Here is a 16996-nt window from a genome sequence, read left to right as displayed (position 1 = left end):
TCAAATTGTCTAAGGGCTTGTCTATACACCAACTTAGTGCACAGCAAGCTGAGGTTAGAATTTATAGTATAACAGTAGTAGATCAATGTGCCTCACAGAATTTTTAGTGTGCAGCAGCAGCAACCTTAGGGCACTTAGGATGCGGCAGGCTAGTGCATCATAGATTCATACTCCAGATATCTGCACACCAAATCCTAAAAAGAGAACATGCTTGACCTTTGAAAAAATATTTCACTTTGTTTTTATTTTTAATTAGCTTTACGTTTTTTGTTAGCACATATTGAGATCCCAGAATTTACTAACTTTTACATCAGCAATTAGGTTTTTGGGGAACATTTACCTGCAGTTGTTTAGGGTATTCACTCACTGGTATATGTTCTGTAAGAAGTGCTCTGATAGGTTGCATTATTTCATGGAAGGATGACAAAGATTCATACAGAGCTGCACATTTCTTAATGAGATCCAAACACACAGCTAGACATGATAACCTGTTAGAGAGATATATACAGCCATGTTAAATTCGTATCTGCAATAATTTTACTGCATAATTAGAATATGCAGATGAAAGTTTCAAGAGTTTCAAACTAAACAAATTATAGGCAGTGTCGATAGTGCCACCTATTTTAATGCGAAGCGTCACGCAACCTTAATCAGAAAACCTTGTTTTCTGCTGCTTATAACTTTGCCAAACTAACTGTTTGGGCTGAAATTTTCTCTTCTCATTTCTGCCTGCTTCAGGCTGATTTTTTTTTTATTTTGGAAAATTTTGGCCAAATATGTTCAGTCATTTTCACGACTAAGGCTAGAAAAAATAGCTTGTTTTGCCCATGGTAAAATATTCTTGCAACCTTTTATTTGAAGAGCTCTAGTGTCCTCATGTTTTGGAGGAGGCACTTAAAATTTAGCAGAGGTTGGCTTTTGTGTCAGGGTTGTGCTATTTGACATCTTTGTGAAAATCCACTCAAAACTGGCCAAGTTATAAGCCTCTGAACAATTTCAGTTTGCACATGCTCAGTAGAGACTTCAATTGTAGTAGCTAAATTTCTGAACATTCCGTCTTGACTGAGCATGGCCCAAGCTTCCTAGAACTGCTAGTGCTGACTACACTATGCACATACCATCCTCACACAGAGCAACTGAGCAGGCTCCATCCCCTTACATCTTCTAATGCTGACAGGACTCCACATGTGCCATCCCCACAGAGTGGATGGGCATGCTCCAGCCTAGGGCTGTACGTGGCAAAGCCCAACTTTCCCTACAATGACTGCTCCCAACCAGAGGGATGGCAAGGGCTGGAAGTGAGAGCAGAGAGTGTCTCTCTCCTAAACTCTCAATGTTCCCTAGCTCTCAGGCAGCATGGAAGAGAAATCTGTCTAATTTGAATGCAGAGGGGACAACAACAGGACTGAGGGGAAGGAAAGAACTAGATAGGGGATAAGAGGTCTGGTGAGACAAGGACTGGAGAAATGGGGGAGGCTGGAACTGGTTGGCCAAGAAGACTGGTATTGGAAGTCAGAGAAGGAAAAATGGTGGCGGGCGGGGAGGAAGGGAGACAGATCCAACCAGGAGCCAGGTAAGAACTAAGACTTGCTGTGCAAAGAGACTGGGACAGGGAGACAGTGATGGGGGGGGAGACATGGCCAAGGGGATGGTATGATGGGATACTAGATGGGGAGGCCTCTGAGTTACTACAGAGAATTATTTCCCAGGTATCTGCCTAGTAGGTCTTGCCCACATGCTCAGGGTCTAACTGACTGCCATATTTGGGGTTGGGAAGGAATTTCACCCAAGGTCAGATTGGCAGAGACCCTGTGGGTTTTTCACCTTCCTCTGTAGCATTAGGCACTTGCAGGTTTAAACTAGTGTAAAATGGTGGATTCTCTGTAACAAAGTCTTTAAACCACTATTTGAGAACTTCAGTAACTCAGCCAGAGGTTAGGGCTCTAATTACAGAAGTGGGTGGGTGAGGTTCTGTGGCCTGCAATGTGCAGGTCAGACTAGATCAGTGATTTTCAAACTGTGAGTCGCAACCCAGTACTGTGTCACAGAATGTAAGGCACTGGGTCATGGCAGCTCTGATCTATTCTGAGCCCTCACAGCTGCAACTGAAGTCAGTAGGAGCTATGCTTTGAATATATAAAGTACTATAACTTACTCCAAACAGTCAGGTCCCAGGAATCTCAAATTGGCACAGAAAATTAGTGGAAGCTTTTGACCATAATCTCCGTGCCTTAGTTCCCTGCCTGTAAAATGGGGGTAATATCACTCCCTCACTTCACAAGGATTTTGTGAAGATACATTCATTGATGTTTGTGAAGCACTCAGATATAATAGTGATGAGTGTCACAGAAAAGCACAGGAGGAAATTAATAATTCTGTCTTCAGAGCAGGATTTGAATAATGTGCAGTAAATAAGGCCTATGGCCACACAAGGAACAACGAGGAGAAACTATTCAGTAGCTGCTCATTACATAAATATCATCCATTCTGTACACTGAATGAGGCTCGGACTCTGTGGAAAAACAGAATGTGATCATGTAACTGAACACTGAATCACAATGCATACCCACAACTGGGTCGAATTAAGGTTCCACAGGCTATCTTAACTCTCGTAACTTCTGAGCGCTTGACTTTGCAATCCTAATAATGTTCTTTTGATGTGGTTATTTTTTCATGTAATCAAGATTTATTTGCTGCTTAAGGATCTGACCCGTCAAAATGTTTAACAACTCCTGTGGGGTGCTGAGCATCCTCAAATCTCACTGAAGCCAAAAAGAGTTGGGGGTGCTTAGCCCTCACAGAAAGTGCTCTGCACTTTGCAGCATCAGACCCTAAGAATGGTATATTTTGTTATTTAATACGTTACAAGAACCATATGATGAAAATAATTTATTACACTTGTCCACCCTCAGCTTTTGTCCTAGAAGGTAACATGCTTGATAGAACATTGTCACCGAAGTTACACAAGAAATAACTTGGAGTTTCCCCTTACATATTCTTCACATACCTGAAATGATTCATTTCTGTTTTGCTGCTTTCCTTTAATTTAGTCATAATATTGAGTGGCAGATTTTGCTTTTGCCATGTCTCCATATCCTTCTTATCACAGACCAAGAGTAATTCTGAATTTTTTCCTGCTGGTCTGAAAGGATGCACTGGAGTATAGCCTAAAAACACAGTTACAACAGTTATATGCAGATTAGTTCTCACAATTAAAACTTAGTCTTAAAACACGAAAAAGTTGATTTATAGAAAATTTATAGTTTTATAAAGATCCTTTATTAAAATTAGGCTATTTCAAATATACACAACGCTAATCTTTTTACAGAAACATTAGCCCAGTAATCAAGTCAGCGGGGGGTAGGGGAGAAAGATGGTGGTACCTGTAGGGACCAGAATAAGAGATCAGCTGGACGAGGGAACTTGCAAAGCAGTAGGGACAGTGACGTCAGGAAAAGTTTCACAGCACCCTGTCCTAAACTAATTCTCCCTGGGAAATTGCCAACCCTGATAAAGAAAAATAAATCTGTGCAATGAACAGGTTTTTAAGCCCTGCAGGCTTAGAAAGGAGCTCATTTCAAAACCTTTTAGCAATGAAAATAAAAATAATTCTATTAAGTTATTTATATATTATATTGACATTGATGCAAATGGCTCTTTATATGTATGCAAGAAGAGTCTGTGCCATGAAAGTACAAAGACGACTCAGGGGTAAAGACAGATGAGGTTTTGGCTTTAAGGCCCCAATGCTCATGCTTAACTTTACTACTGTAAGTAGTACCAGTAAGTCAATCTGACTACTCATGGTAGTGAAGTAAAGCATGTGCATAACTGTCCACAGGATCAGGGCCTGAATGTTTAAATTATACTTATCTGCTCTACTTCTAACAGAATGGCAGACAGTATTTATTCTACTCGTATGTTTGATCAATATATTACCAAAGGTTACCTGCCTAATAATGACATTTCTCCCACAAAGGAAGAACAATAGACTTTTTTTTTTAAAAAAGGGGAACAATTTTTTCTAAAGCCTTAAGTACATCTGAATCTGCATTTGAGACATACTCGCTCAATCTTTTCTTAGGATCTGTTCCACATCTCTTCCTCACATGAAAGGCAGATGGATCAGGCCCTCAATGTTAAAATAATGGAGTTATATTAAATTATGTTACTAGCTGTTAAAAATAAATATCAAGGAATTTATTGGTATGATAGCATATCAATATGTATCACAAAATTAGGTGTGAACTCATTTTTAAATATCCTGTGTCAACAGACAACCAAGCTGCCAGGACAATCATATGAAGGAAGTATTTGGCAGGTACGTGTCAAAGCCATATTAAATTGCACAGCAAATATGTCAATAGTTCTAATGTGAATTTCTAAAATATGACTGGATTTTTATACATGCTTCAAATACCAAAGCTTTAAAATATCTCACACAAAAATGTTGATATTCTATGTGGAAGTAATTAATATCTATATAGATTAGTGTTGCTATACCACTAACAGACATTTTATTTAACTTTCCCTCACCACACACATAATTAGAAACCAGCACGACTTGTTGGGAAGTTTCACACTGGTAACAATTTACAGACCTATCGGTGATAAATCATATCAAAGTTTGAACAATGGAGAAAGTTTTGCAAGCAAGCATTTGATTTCCATGATTCGGCAACAACTCTCCTCTTCCCCTTATTGGTGAATTACTGTCACTAAATTCCCTGACAAAGAAAAAAACGTGTCATCTTTGCACTTCAAAATGGGGCACTGAGGAAGAGTGCCCAGAAAAAGAGAGAGGCTGGCACGGAAATCATGAGCAAGTAGAAAAGGCCAAATTAAAGAGACAGTCAGAGATGATGTGGTCGCAAAGTGTTAAATATGAAGATTGCTCTACATTACTGGCCAGATTTCCCACTCTGTTACTATGAGTGCAAGGGGAGGCAAATCCAGGCAGGTATGCAAGGAGGCAGAATATCAGCTTTGTGGCATACACCTTTCTTGTATCCTGATTGCATGGAAGTCCCACTGCAGTTCTTCTGGCATTCTGGTTATCAGGTGAGGAGTGAGTAGCATCAGCTGCAGTCTGCAGCATCAATTGCTACCCCCACAACTCCACAGAAATTAACTTTATCAGCATTAACTCACACTGGTTTCCTCACTACACCCTGGTGCCCAAAGGGGAAGGAGCTGTTTTTCTATGGGGGCTGGGAAGCAGTGTGGAAGAAGGCGGCTTCCACACAGATGGCGCTTGTGTCTGGAGGATCTCCTGGGAACTGCAGCATTTGAGAGCTTAGTTTCCTGGTCAGCTCAGGAGATCTATCTAGGAGATGACTTGGCCTTTCATTTGTAACATGAAGCTCTGAAGGTGGAATTTTTAATTGCAAGGAAGCTTGAGGTATAAAAACAAATGCACATTCATATTTATCATTCCAAGCAAACTTACTCTGTAGTCGTTTTTGGGGTATAGCTATGTGAAGCATTCCAACGAGGAAATTGATAAGTTCTGGTATGAATCTTTTAGACAGTGATACATATTCCAGGAACAAACAGCACACAAACAATCCTTTAACAACATCTTGTAGTGTCATGACTTGGCACTAACAAAAAATAAAAAAAACCCTGCATTAACATATTAGTATGAAAATTAAGGCTTTATGCCACGAGCAAAAATAACCTCTGATAGATTTTAATAAGTTTCACAAAAAATGTATGATCTAAACCACCAGTCATTTTTAGCAGCTTTTAAAAAATTAGCTAATACATTTTTAACTGGGGTCATTTTTAATACATGTTGCTCCTCCCTAGGAAAATTTGACACCTTACCTCATTGAAGGGAGGATGTGCAGAATTCAGTAGAAACCTTGCCAAAACTACTTTAACCACTTTTAACCACTAGAGGGCACTAAAGCGCAACAAGAATTACTTCCATTTTATATCTTGCCTTGTTTCTGTGATACTTATTCTATTATTTGCTTGTCTGTTAAATTTCAGTCCTACAGTTTGCATCGCAAGGCTGTGATGTCCACTTTTAGAAAGGAACTAAAGAACAACCAGATTTCAAAGTAACTCTGCACTTCCTATGAGATAGGAGCAACTGAATCTGGACATTTCAATTATATAAATAGGGCTTTAAAATTGAAAAATGAGACACTTCTGTTCAATATATTTTAATGTAGTTAGGCAAGTTCTGGAGGGACAGAATAGATATTTTATAAATAAAATCAACTATCCCTCTTAAATAAGAGCTATTAGCATATATGGAAGATAGTATCACTAATGAATTGGATCATGTACCCACTATATTCCATGACTCTCACAGACTTTATATACTAACAGAAGAATGGCTTTAAACTGAATTGTTTGGGTAACTCCATTTAAAGTAGCCAACTGTTGGATATTGTTCTGTCATGAGGCAACAGACCTAAAATTTCTGAACTGTCCAGGAAAGAGCTGGACAAAGCACAACACACATTTTGGGGAAAAATTCAGGACTGGAAGTGTGTTGCAGTCACTCTGTAAATGATAATCAAGACTGGTAAAGCCACAGTGTAACTGGAGCGTGCTGTGGCTATACAAAGGCACTCAGGGTATGACCTCCAAGCTGTTTGGATGTTTGAGGGACCCAGGTTGCAAGCTACAACAGCAAATCACTGTAATGCATCGGAGGTTGCAGGGCAGGTGGTGAGACAACCTCCGACTGGTCTGGATTGTACCCTGAAATGTCATAGGGGTATACATTTAGTTTGAGCATCTATTATGATGTTCTTAAATGGTTTCCATTCAGTTTGCAGGCATTTCACTCTTGTGACTGTTTCTTTTAATTTCCTTTTAACTAGCTTCCTCATTTTTGTGTAGTTACCTTTTTGAAATTAAATGCTATTTTGGTGGGTTTCTTTGGTATTTTCCCCCCTACAAAGAGGTTCAATTTAATTACATTATGGTCGCTTTTACAGAGTGGTTCAGCTATATTCACCTTGGACCAGATCCTGTGCTACACTTAGGACTAAATTAAGAATTGCCTCTCCTTGTAGGTTCCAAGACAAGCTGCTGCAAGAAGCAGTCATTAGTGATGTCTAGAAATTTTATCTCTGCATCCATCTGGAGGTCATGTGCCTAGTCAATATGGGGATAGTAGAAATCCCCCATTATTACTGGGTTTTCTGTTTTTGTAGCCTCCCTAATCTTCCTGAGCATTTCATAATCACCATCCCGGTCAAGAGGTTGATATTATTCAAGTATGGAATTTCAAGCCATAACAGATTCTATGGTACAGTTTGATTCATTTGTGATTTTTCTATATTTAACTCTATACTTCCTTTCACACACAGTGCCACTCCCCCAAGAGCACGAACTATTCTGTCATATATATTTTGTTCTCGGCTTTACCGTGTCCCACTAATTATCATTGTTCCACCAAGTTTCTATGATGCCTGTTATAGCAACATCCTCATTTAATACCAGGCACTCAAGTTCAAGGGTGGAGTTTTTGTATGACAACTCAATGGATGTGATCTTGTCAGAGTAAGGCTTTTCTCTAAGTGGGACTTTACTCCTCAACTAAAAATATTTTCCTGACAGTTACTGATATAACACACTACCAAAACATATTCCTAGCTATTCTTTCAAAAAAGTTCTAAATATATATCTTAATCTCATTGCATTTTAAATTGGAGTCTAAGACAGAAATGGAAGGATTGAACTTTATACTGAAGTAAAATATTACAGACATACCTTAGTAAGTAACTGACTCATATATACCAATGCAGGTGTTACTACTGGGTGACAGAAATCAGAGGTAGGAAATAGTATTGCAGTAATTTTCAAATAAATGAGCTGAAAGGATAAAACAGATTAAGAAGTTAGAATACAGTAAATAACTTTCTGAGTATCTTAATTGGTTTTACATATAATGTGACTCTTGACATGGACCTGCTATGTAGTAATCTCAAGAATACTGAGAAGTAATAATTGATATGTAACCTAGTTACCGAGAGACTGTACAACATACTGGAGCAGTAGAATATTTATTGTGTGTCTATACTGCTTTACTTCAATGGGAGCTGTTGGAAGAACGAACAGGCAATACAATGGCTCCCCAGATAAGGACATCATGGCACAAATTTGAAAGACAATGTGGGTGATCAAAAGGACTAAACAGCTTTTAATGAGCACTCTCCTTGTAGCTGGACAGATACCTGGTTGGTGAGTTAAGAGAAGAGACCACCACCCTGTTGGTCTTTGAAGGTTTGGAAGCTCAGACCTACCAGGATTCCTATATGGAAAATGGATAGTTTTCTCTATAATGCTTTTGTTCTAAATAAATAATACTTTGCTCTAATAAGGCTGTTTGGTTACTGGATCTCAGAGTAAAATGAACTGCAAGCACTGAAGATAAGTCAGGCCTGCTGAGGCAATGATGGTTGATCAGAGAGGACTTCAGCCTACGGCCCAGCCTAAGAATTCCATCCCAAAAGATGAGAAGAGGTCAGTGGTTCAGTTAACCCGGTAATTGTGACAGTGACATAGTAAACGTAGAAGCTAGAAGTGGACACAGTCTTCCTTGATGCATCCACAAGCACTGCCCAAACCACACTGGAATAACAACTCAAGTAAAACCAACCTACCCAATCTTAAAAATCTCTTGCGTCTGCTAATTGTCTCCTCTTAGTCTGTTTTACTCCAGTACACTAATTACAGTCTTCACTCTTGTACTACTCCATTAAGCCTGGAGAGATGAGGCAAGCAGTTCCCTCTGAATCAAACAAAGGCTTATAGCTTGTCCTTTTAGCACGTTATCAAACAATAAGTTGTCACTATTTTAAATGCATCCCATCCTGAATTCCCAAATATCCAACTGCCTATAGCTGAAGAGTCTATTCATAGATTTAGAATAGCCAATAGAACTGTGAAGCACTAGTAAAGAGTGATGATCAACTATTTCATTCCAAGGTCCCTAGTTTATTGTCTATCATATCTACATCTCAAAATATTATTGTATTACATCCATAGTTCTGTTTCTTAATTATGCAGAAAAGTTTTTGCACTGTAGGATACTAAATCTCTGTGTAGACTTTTTATTTTAAATAGTTTATTTAACTGAGAAAAAAAATATTCATTGATCAAAGATAGGAAGGACAACCTTGCCTTGCTCTAGGTGGCAGTAATTTTAGCAATGTTATTAAGTGTTGCATGGAACACGCAGAATCCTACGCTCAAGTCTCAGGCAAAACAATGTTCAGTTATTTTAAGACTGGATAAGAAACCTGCAAATCAGTTCATTTAGAATCAAACAGGGTTTTCTCCTCTCAATATTTCTGCTGCCATGCTTCTGTTCTGTAATATTAATTTATTTCAGGACAGGCAATTCAGGGCATAGAAAACTCACAGAAGCTGCAATGTGTTGAATTATAAGCTGTGAAATGCAAAACAAGATTTAATGTCACCCTGGTATTTTACACTAACGGAAAAGGCAACAGACTTTTCTAAACAAAATGTGTTAATTACCATGTCTAGCCCTGGAAAAGTTGCACGGCCTTTGACTTCAATCATTTCTTCCATGTCATGTGCAGCATCTTGGAGGACAAACTTAACACTGTTACTTGCAGCTTCAGGAAACATCTGGCAAAGACTGTACAACGGCCTATTAACAAGAAAACACAAGTCACCAGGAAAAGTTACACCATTTATATTAATAAAGAACTATGATTTTTATGCATCTTTGGAAATGTTATTTGTGCTAGGCTAAACACAAAATGTCAATTAATACTCTGAATAAAATTATTTCTACAGAAGACAATTAATGGGTGCACACATGTGGCTGCTAGGCTTTTGATTTACTAGATTGACATTTTTCATTAGGGCTTGTGAAATATACCCTCACTTATAGGTTTGTGGGTTTTTAAATATGAATTTCTAATGCATAAATATACTGTTTTATTCAAAAAGTATGTTAAGGTAGCATGATCTGAAGACTTATTTCTGAATTTCAGGACCCTTAGAGTTATTGTGTCTAGATATTGAAGTAAATGGAATGTGTGTTCAGAATGCTCTGATGCTTAGACTCTGCTCAATAGGCAATGGGACAGTTTCATCAGCTTTTTGTGTTTTCCCAGATGTGGCATTTTAAGGTCATATTGTTATAAGGAGAAGGTGATAGCAACCCTTGTATTTAGGTTGCCTTACACCTTCCATTACAAAAGATTTCTCTCCCCCTTCCCCCCAAAAAAGCTTTAACTCCACCATTGTTTGCAGCAGGGTTTTGGAACTGAGTAGGGACAAAGTCCTCAGGCTAGAGAAGTGCTTTTTTTGTCCCATGAAATTCCATTCAGGTTAAGCTGAGATGTAAACTGCTAATAATCATCATTTCTTCTCTCTTGCTGGCATGCCTCAGGAAAAATTTGTAGCATGCCAAAACAACAACACTAAACATTTCTAAATAGTCTAGCCCATGCCACCACCAAAGTGATGCCAGCAGCATGTATGCTGTACAGGAAGCATCTGGGAGTGCTCAGATCAACTGAGGTGGTGAGGTGACAGGAGAGCAGAGCCAGGCTCCCCCTTCCCTGACCACAAACTCCAGACCAAGAACATGGCTCTAGAATCCCATCTCTATCTTCTAGGGGCAGGAGCCCTCCATCTCCCAGGGAGAAGAGTGCTAGACCAGGCCAGGATTCTGCCACCATCACCAGGACATGCACATGGTGCTAGAGGCCCACCCTCCCCTCTGCGATAACAACCTTCTCCTGCTGCAAGCTAACACACATAGTACTGTAGCTCAAGTCTGCACTGCAATGCTGACAGTTCAAGGTTCAAATCCTGTTTATGATGCATGATGGGGAGATTGTTTCAGCTGAATAAAATTTTTACTCTTTCCTTAAAAAAATAATAAAAATAAAAGCACACACCAGGAAATTACGTACACAAAACCCACCTCTATGTTGAAAGAAAATTATTCAAGTTGAAAGATCAATCACTCAAAAGTTAGGTAATGCCAGATTTACATGAATGCATTATGATACAGTCTCTAATTACCTGATCACATTTTGCACTTGGTCCCCCGCCTCATTGAGTGCATAGAATGAACACAGGACAAAACTAATGTTGCATGGGCAACCATAAATCTGGCATTGCCTAACTTTCAAATGCTTGACTTAGTAATCTAAATAACTTTCCTTTACAATAGTTTGTGTGTGTGTAATTACATAATTCTATAGCTCTAACACCTATGGAAGGTCTCATGCAAACTGAGAATTCTATTAATTTCCTTCTGGAACGTTTGAAGCTTTTTAATACAATTAATGACTAAGGCACTAAAAGAAACAACGTTAAAACACAATGAAGTAAATAGAAAGCCAGTAGCTTTCAATGTTAGTAGGATAATTTAAATTAAGTAACGCACTATGTGTTTTATTACCAGGCAACTATTTTTTCCCTTCGGACCACCATGAAGGGGCCACAGTCAACATGTTTTATTACTTACAGAACCAATTTGTCAATTGTTCTGAGCTCTGGTGGCTCCACAGTTGCTAATTCCCCAACGTATTCCAGAAGGAAGCCAAACAGTTTCTGCAAGAAACATACCATTTTAAAACCATTACAGTTTTTTTTCTTTGTATGTGTGCAGATATGTATTTAAATATAGATATTTTTAAAAGCATAGAAAAATAATGAGACAGAACATAGCAAACGAACACTGTATAGGTTCTCCCATATGTACAGTTTGGATAAAGTTTTCTTCAAATAATGTGAATACAAAACCAATATATTTCAAACGGCTCCTTAAATACTTAGCAAATTCACTTTAGCATTCAAAGTTCATTTAAAAACTCAAACATACTTCTAACTTTGCTTTGTTTCCCACTGCAAGACTTGGATGATTGCACTTCTGAATCCTCTCTAGAATAACTAGTTGTTCTTCTATTATTCTTCCAAACAGTAAAGATTTAAGTTTCTCATAGGATTCTGGAACTATGATAAAAATAAAAACAAAAATCAAGCATACCCAATTGAACTTAAATATAAATTAGAAAATATTTACTATGTTAACAAACTTTTGGAAAATAACTCTATTTCAAATCAGAACAGAACAATAAAACTGCTGGAAACATTTTTAAGTTAACATATTTTAAACATTAATAAAAACATTAACATTGTGTTATTTGAGACATAGTATGCAAGCATATAGTTAAAGACTGGATTGCACCACACACACACACACACGAGCAGAGCTAAAGCTCAGTGTCCTTTTACCCATAATTCTATATTTTCTGACTTGTGTTTTTATAATAGCACTAACTGTGTAATTTTAAAGTCACAATAACCAAGCATTCTCTATGGAACATATAAGAAATATAAGAGCCTACTCACTAATGGAAAAAAAAAATACACATATGCCAGTCATAGTGTTTTATAAAACCTTAACCATTTTATTTCCTTAGAGTTCTTTGCTGGATTCAATTTAAACTACTATATTCAATGTATATTATTGTTTCACCTGCCATCAAATGGAAACTGCAAACACTCTGGCAAAGTGGTGTGAATGGTTGTCTAATTTCAGCATAGCTTGTTTAAATACTGTACTTCAGTATTCCCTACTGGCATACTAATTTGGTGAAATATTCAGTTAACAAGAATGAATATCCTGTACAGCATGCAGAATAGTTTCCTTTCTCCACAACCACAGATCTATTCTAAAGATAAGCCCCACAGTGTTCTATTACAGACACTATACATTAAGAATGGGCAGCATACCACTTCTGTGAGCTTCTTCTGAGACGAGCAGACTTTATTTCAGACACAAAGCACACCTGTTCCTAGCTTTCAATACATACTAGAAAATTATTGTCTATTCTTTTCTGCAAGACAACACCACTCTGTGCAGGCTGTACGTTTGGTCTTGAGGCAACACTGGGCACAATCTTACATGAAACTTGATTTCAGTCAAGGCTTTCTGTCTTTCACTTCTAGGGATGAAAGGGGCAGTAGAAATAGCCTACTCAGCTCCTGGACAGAAAAGGATTTTCTCATGCTACTCAGAGAAATTCTGCTTGCTGACAACAAATCACGTTTTCAAGACATGAAGAGTCATGTCCAGTACTCGTTGGCCAGAAGGAGTACAATTAAGATGTGGAGCCTCAGATACATAATATCAGGGGTAGCTGTGTTAGTCTGTATCCACAAAAACAACAAGGAGTCTGATGGCACCAGATACATAGGGCTCCAACAAATTGACTGAACAGGTAGAGGGGGATTTTGTCTGTCGGAATCTTACCAGTAAATGTGTAAGGAAGCTCAGATCTGGCAGCTTCTATCTTAGCATTTTCTTCTTCCTCACTTTGCAATTTCTTTTCATTTCCTTTGTGTTTCTTCTTCTGTTCTTCATTTGCAGTGACCTCTTCCTCACTCCCCATGTCAGATTCAAGGTCAGAGGGACTATCTGTAGCATCATCTTCCTCAACAATTGCTTCTTCCTCATCTTCTCTACCAGGTTCTCCCTCATTTTCTTCTTCACACTCTCCCTCCTCTTCTTCATTCCCACCCTCTTCCTCTTCATTTCCAACATTTAGTTTTCCACCCTATTAACAGAGAAAAGAAACCATACAATAGCTTACAGGAATACCGTTGGGTTTAAAATTATAATTTAAAATAACGTCCTTACTTGTGTTACTAGAAATACATCAGATTATGACCCTCTCATCTCTGAATTTGATACAAGTTGAACCTTATTTAAAATCCACTGGTATATCAGGTGGATCAGATGGTTATAGATGGAAGTTTGGCTCAGACAGTACACAGAAGACAGGGTACCAGTTGTAGAGGGAAGATGGATCAGTAGAAACCAAGAGGAAGAAAGCTGGGGCGGATTGGGAGCAATTGAGCGACAAGCAGTCAGGTGACATGCAGGAAAAGCAGTGCTGGGCATGGAAAAGTTGGAAGATGGGCATCCAGGGAGCAGTGTGTGTAGCCAAAGAGTTGCACCACAAATGGAAGACTTCAACTCTATTTAAAAAGTGCCTTCTGTGGGACTTTTGTATGAATAGGACAAGGGGGATTTGGCCCTTAATATGGGCTTGATCCCAAGATGTCAGAAGCCCCAACAACTTGACCTGAATAAGAGCTGAGGGTGGGCCAAATTCTGTTCTGACTTGCACATTTTGTAACTCAACTGTTCTCAATGAGATTACAAAGGATGTAAGACAAGGAAAACTTTGCCCCCAGAATAAAGTTTTACTACCTTTTATTCCTGTTGGAAGTGTAGAACTAATACTGACCCTGGAGATGAATCTGCCTCATACACCATACCTAGTTACAGGATCTTTACTCCTGGTGATTATACATGAGGGTGTTTGTCAGATGCCATGTATAATTTGCAGCAACCGAGCCCTTTTTTTTCTTGTTAACCAAGTATATTTGACGTTGAGAAAACGAAAGACAAACATGAAACGCCACTATGCTGTTTTTACAGGGTCATTTTTCAGAGAGTATAATCATTCAGCTAAACCAATGCACTCAAAACACAGTGATCCCTCCATATGAAGGACAAAGGTGACTTTATGAAAGCTCTGATCCTCCGCTGCAGCTAAGAGATACACAGCACAACTCAGGGGAAGGAGGAGGCGGCATTTAATAAAGTTTGCGTTGTCACTTTTATGATCTCCCAGAACTGTTGTGTACCAGTCCGTTCCTTCTGGGTGAAGGGAAACCACATCTATAGCCCTTATGCTGGTTGCATAGAAGTGGATGATATAGGAGCTACAATGCTGATTACACCACCAGGTGACCTCCCTACACAGGGGTGGTTCTCTATGCTGGCCTTAGGCTGCTTTACATTGCCAGCATGACCAAAGCAGCCCTACTTCAGGGAATGAAGTTCAGGTGGAAAGTGCAGCACCTAGATAAAAATAATAAAAAGTGAACAGAAAAGGGTTCTGTTTCATCTGAAATGATTTTCTCTTCATTTCAGTGATTTTGAAAGTCACTATAAAACAATCAAATTCTTACTTTATAAGAAAGTAAACGTCTGTCATCTTTATCCAGGATGAAGCCATCTGCTAAATCGTCAGCTGACATATGCTTGGGTTTCTTTTTGTTCTCCTGTTCATCTTTTCCATGCATTCGACGCAGTCTATCAGCCTGTGATTTAAAATAAATTCAGGGGAGGGACAATATAGTACACGACCTAAATTACTTTGTATGAAAATTTTGGAGAAAATACAGATAATTAAGAAAAGAAAATCAAAGAGAAAATAAATTCTTAACTACCACTATTCACCTAGCAGAAGGGAGGAAGGAACAATAAAAAGCAGAGACATGATAACATATTAGCCTGAACTCTTGAGTTTCCTTGTTTTGGTGGGTGGGACTAGTAAATTAGTCTGACTGTATATATTCTAAATTGTACTTGGAAGGTGTTGAAATAGATCATTTATCAAAAGCCTTGTGTATCTTTGGTAATGAAATATTTATTTATCTACATATATTATCTTAAATACATATTTCTGTTAACATATTATTTACCAGAAAGTAGTAGCTTCTTTAGAGTTTTATGTTTCTGCAGTGTGCATGAGTATTTCCTGTATTTAAAATGGGTTTGAACAAAATATAAGCTTTGAAAGGAATTTTAACTCTCTGGGAAACTGATGCACAGGGAGCACTGAGCTCCATATTGTGTAAGGAACATGCAAACCTTCCCAAGCAAATCCTACCCCTTCACAGAGCAGAATCACGTCAGCGCAATTGCCAGGGGACCCTTTGCAGCTACAGGAGGGAAGCGTGCAGGATTTGCCCAGAAGTTAACTCAGCTCCTGTGCACCAAACAGGCTCATCTAACAAAGTTTAAGCACATCTTTGGTCTGAATGATATATAAAAGATAGCCAATGTGCTACTTGTTTTTAACTGGGGGGAAGGGGGAGGGAATTAGTTCTCTTGCTATGTAATCTCACAAGCAAAGTATTCAGCCCATTTTTTTTTAATGGTCAAATTAAAAATCCATGAAAAAAAGAAAGGGTAAATCACGAGATCAGTGTAGTGTTGCAAATAGTGCCATTAGAATAGGAGACTTATTCTCAGATTTGTCTCCTGCAATTTTTAGTATGACTGCTTTCAAATTGAGGTTAAGCAATGTCAAAAAACTATAAGAGGTCACTACCAATGGGAGGGCTACAATACAATCTGAAACACTCTGGTACCTCTAATTTCTGGAGTCTTTCTTGCTCCTCTTTCGCCAACTCTTCCTCAGTCTTCATCCTGTCAGAGGGTTGCGCCTTCATCTCAAACCCAAGTTCTCGAACAATCATATCATACTCATCAGGCTAAAGAAATACACAATTTCATAATTAATAAATATATTACTTTCTGTGCTCCTCCACAGAAAGCCCTCTGGCTCGTTCAGAAATGACTATGATTGGCTCTGGAGAAGGCAGGAAGGAAGGCCAACACAATACAAGGTTAAGGGAAAGACTAATGGGTGGCAATTGAAATTCATGAAGACTTCCCCCTCCAGGAAAATTCTCATTCTACAAAACATACATACTTCTCAAAATATGAAGTCATAACAAAATATATCCCTTAAAAAATACAGACAAGATTTTTTAAATACAATTATAACTTACACAGCACTTTATATCTTCAAACCATTGTACAAAACATGAGTTACATCTCTGTTATGAAGGCATTAACCTCATTTGACAGATAGGAAAACTGAGGTACAATTAATCAACATGCCTAAAGCCACACTGCAAAATCAGTGATAGAGATGAAACTGGAATTCAAAAATTCCTAGTTCCCAGTCACACTTGTAACCCACTGGACCATGCCACTTGTCTAAAAAATTAGAGAAATAAGTCTGACAAAATTTTCCTCTTATACTAAACCAGATTATGAATTATCTCCCAAACTGCATACGAATGCAACAGAACACCACTGATTTACATTTTCTCTAGATCCAACAGATCTCAAAACAAAATCCACAGGGGTCTCACATCTCAATTT

At 38.3% G+C, this 16996-nt stretch overlaps 1 protein-coding gene across 2 annotated transcripts in view; it reads right to left on the bottom strand.

The window, feature by feature from the left end:
- NOP14 (NOP14 nucleolar protein) overlaps positions 1–16996 on the bottom strand; it is a 34170-nt gene that overhangs the window by 3712 nt on the left and 13462 nt on the right. For both annotated transcript variants that reach the window (XM_077815898.1, XM_077815899.1), the window contains exons 6-15: positions 16195–16317; positions 15007–15138; positions 13277–13580; positions 11843–11973; positions 11486–11571; positions 9511–9646; positions 7738–7839; positions 5450–5603; positions 3008–3167; positions 341–488 (exon numbers count right to left, since the gene is read on the bottom strand). In XM_077815898.1, the coding sequence (XP_077672024.1) occupies positions 341–488; positions 3008–3167; positions 5450–5603; positions 7738–7839; positions 9511–9646; positions 11486–11571; positions 11843–11973; positions 13277–13580; positions 15007–15138; positions 16195–16317 (1476 nt within the window). The remainder of the gene's footprint in view (positions 1–340; positions 489–3007; positions 3168–5449; positions 5604–7737; positions 7840–9510; positions 9647–11485; positions 11572–11842; positions 11974–13276; positions 13581–15006; positions 15139–16194; positions 16318–16996) is intronic.

This window comes from Eretmochelys imbricata, chromosome 4, assembly GCF_965152235.1.
Source record: "Eretmochelys imbricata isolate rEreImb1 chromosome 4, rEreImb1.hap1, whole genome shotgun sequence".
Taxonomy (NCBI): domain Eukaryota; kingdom Metazoa; phylum Chordata; order Testudines; family Cheloniidae; genus Eretmochelys; species Eretmochelys imbricata.
This window is presented reverse-complemented; position numbering and strand designations above follow the sequence as displayed.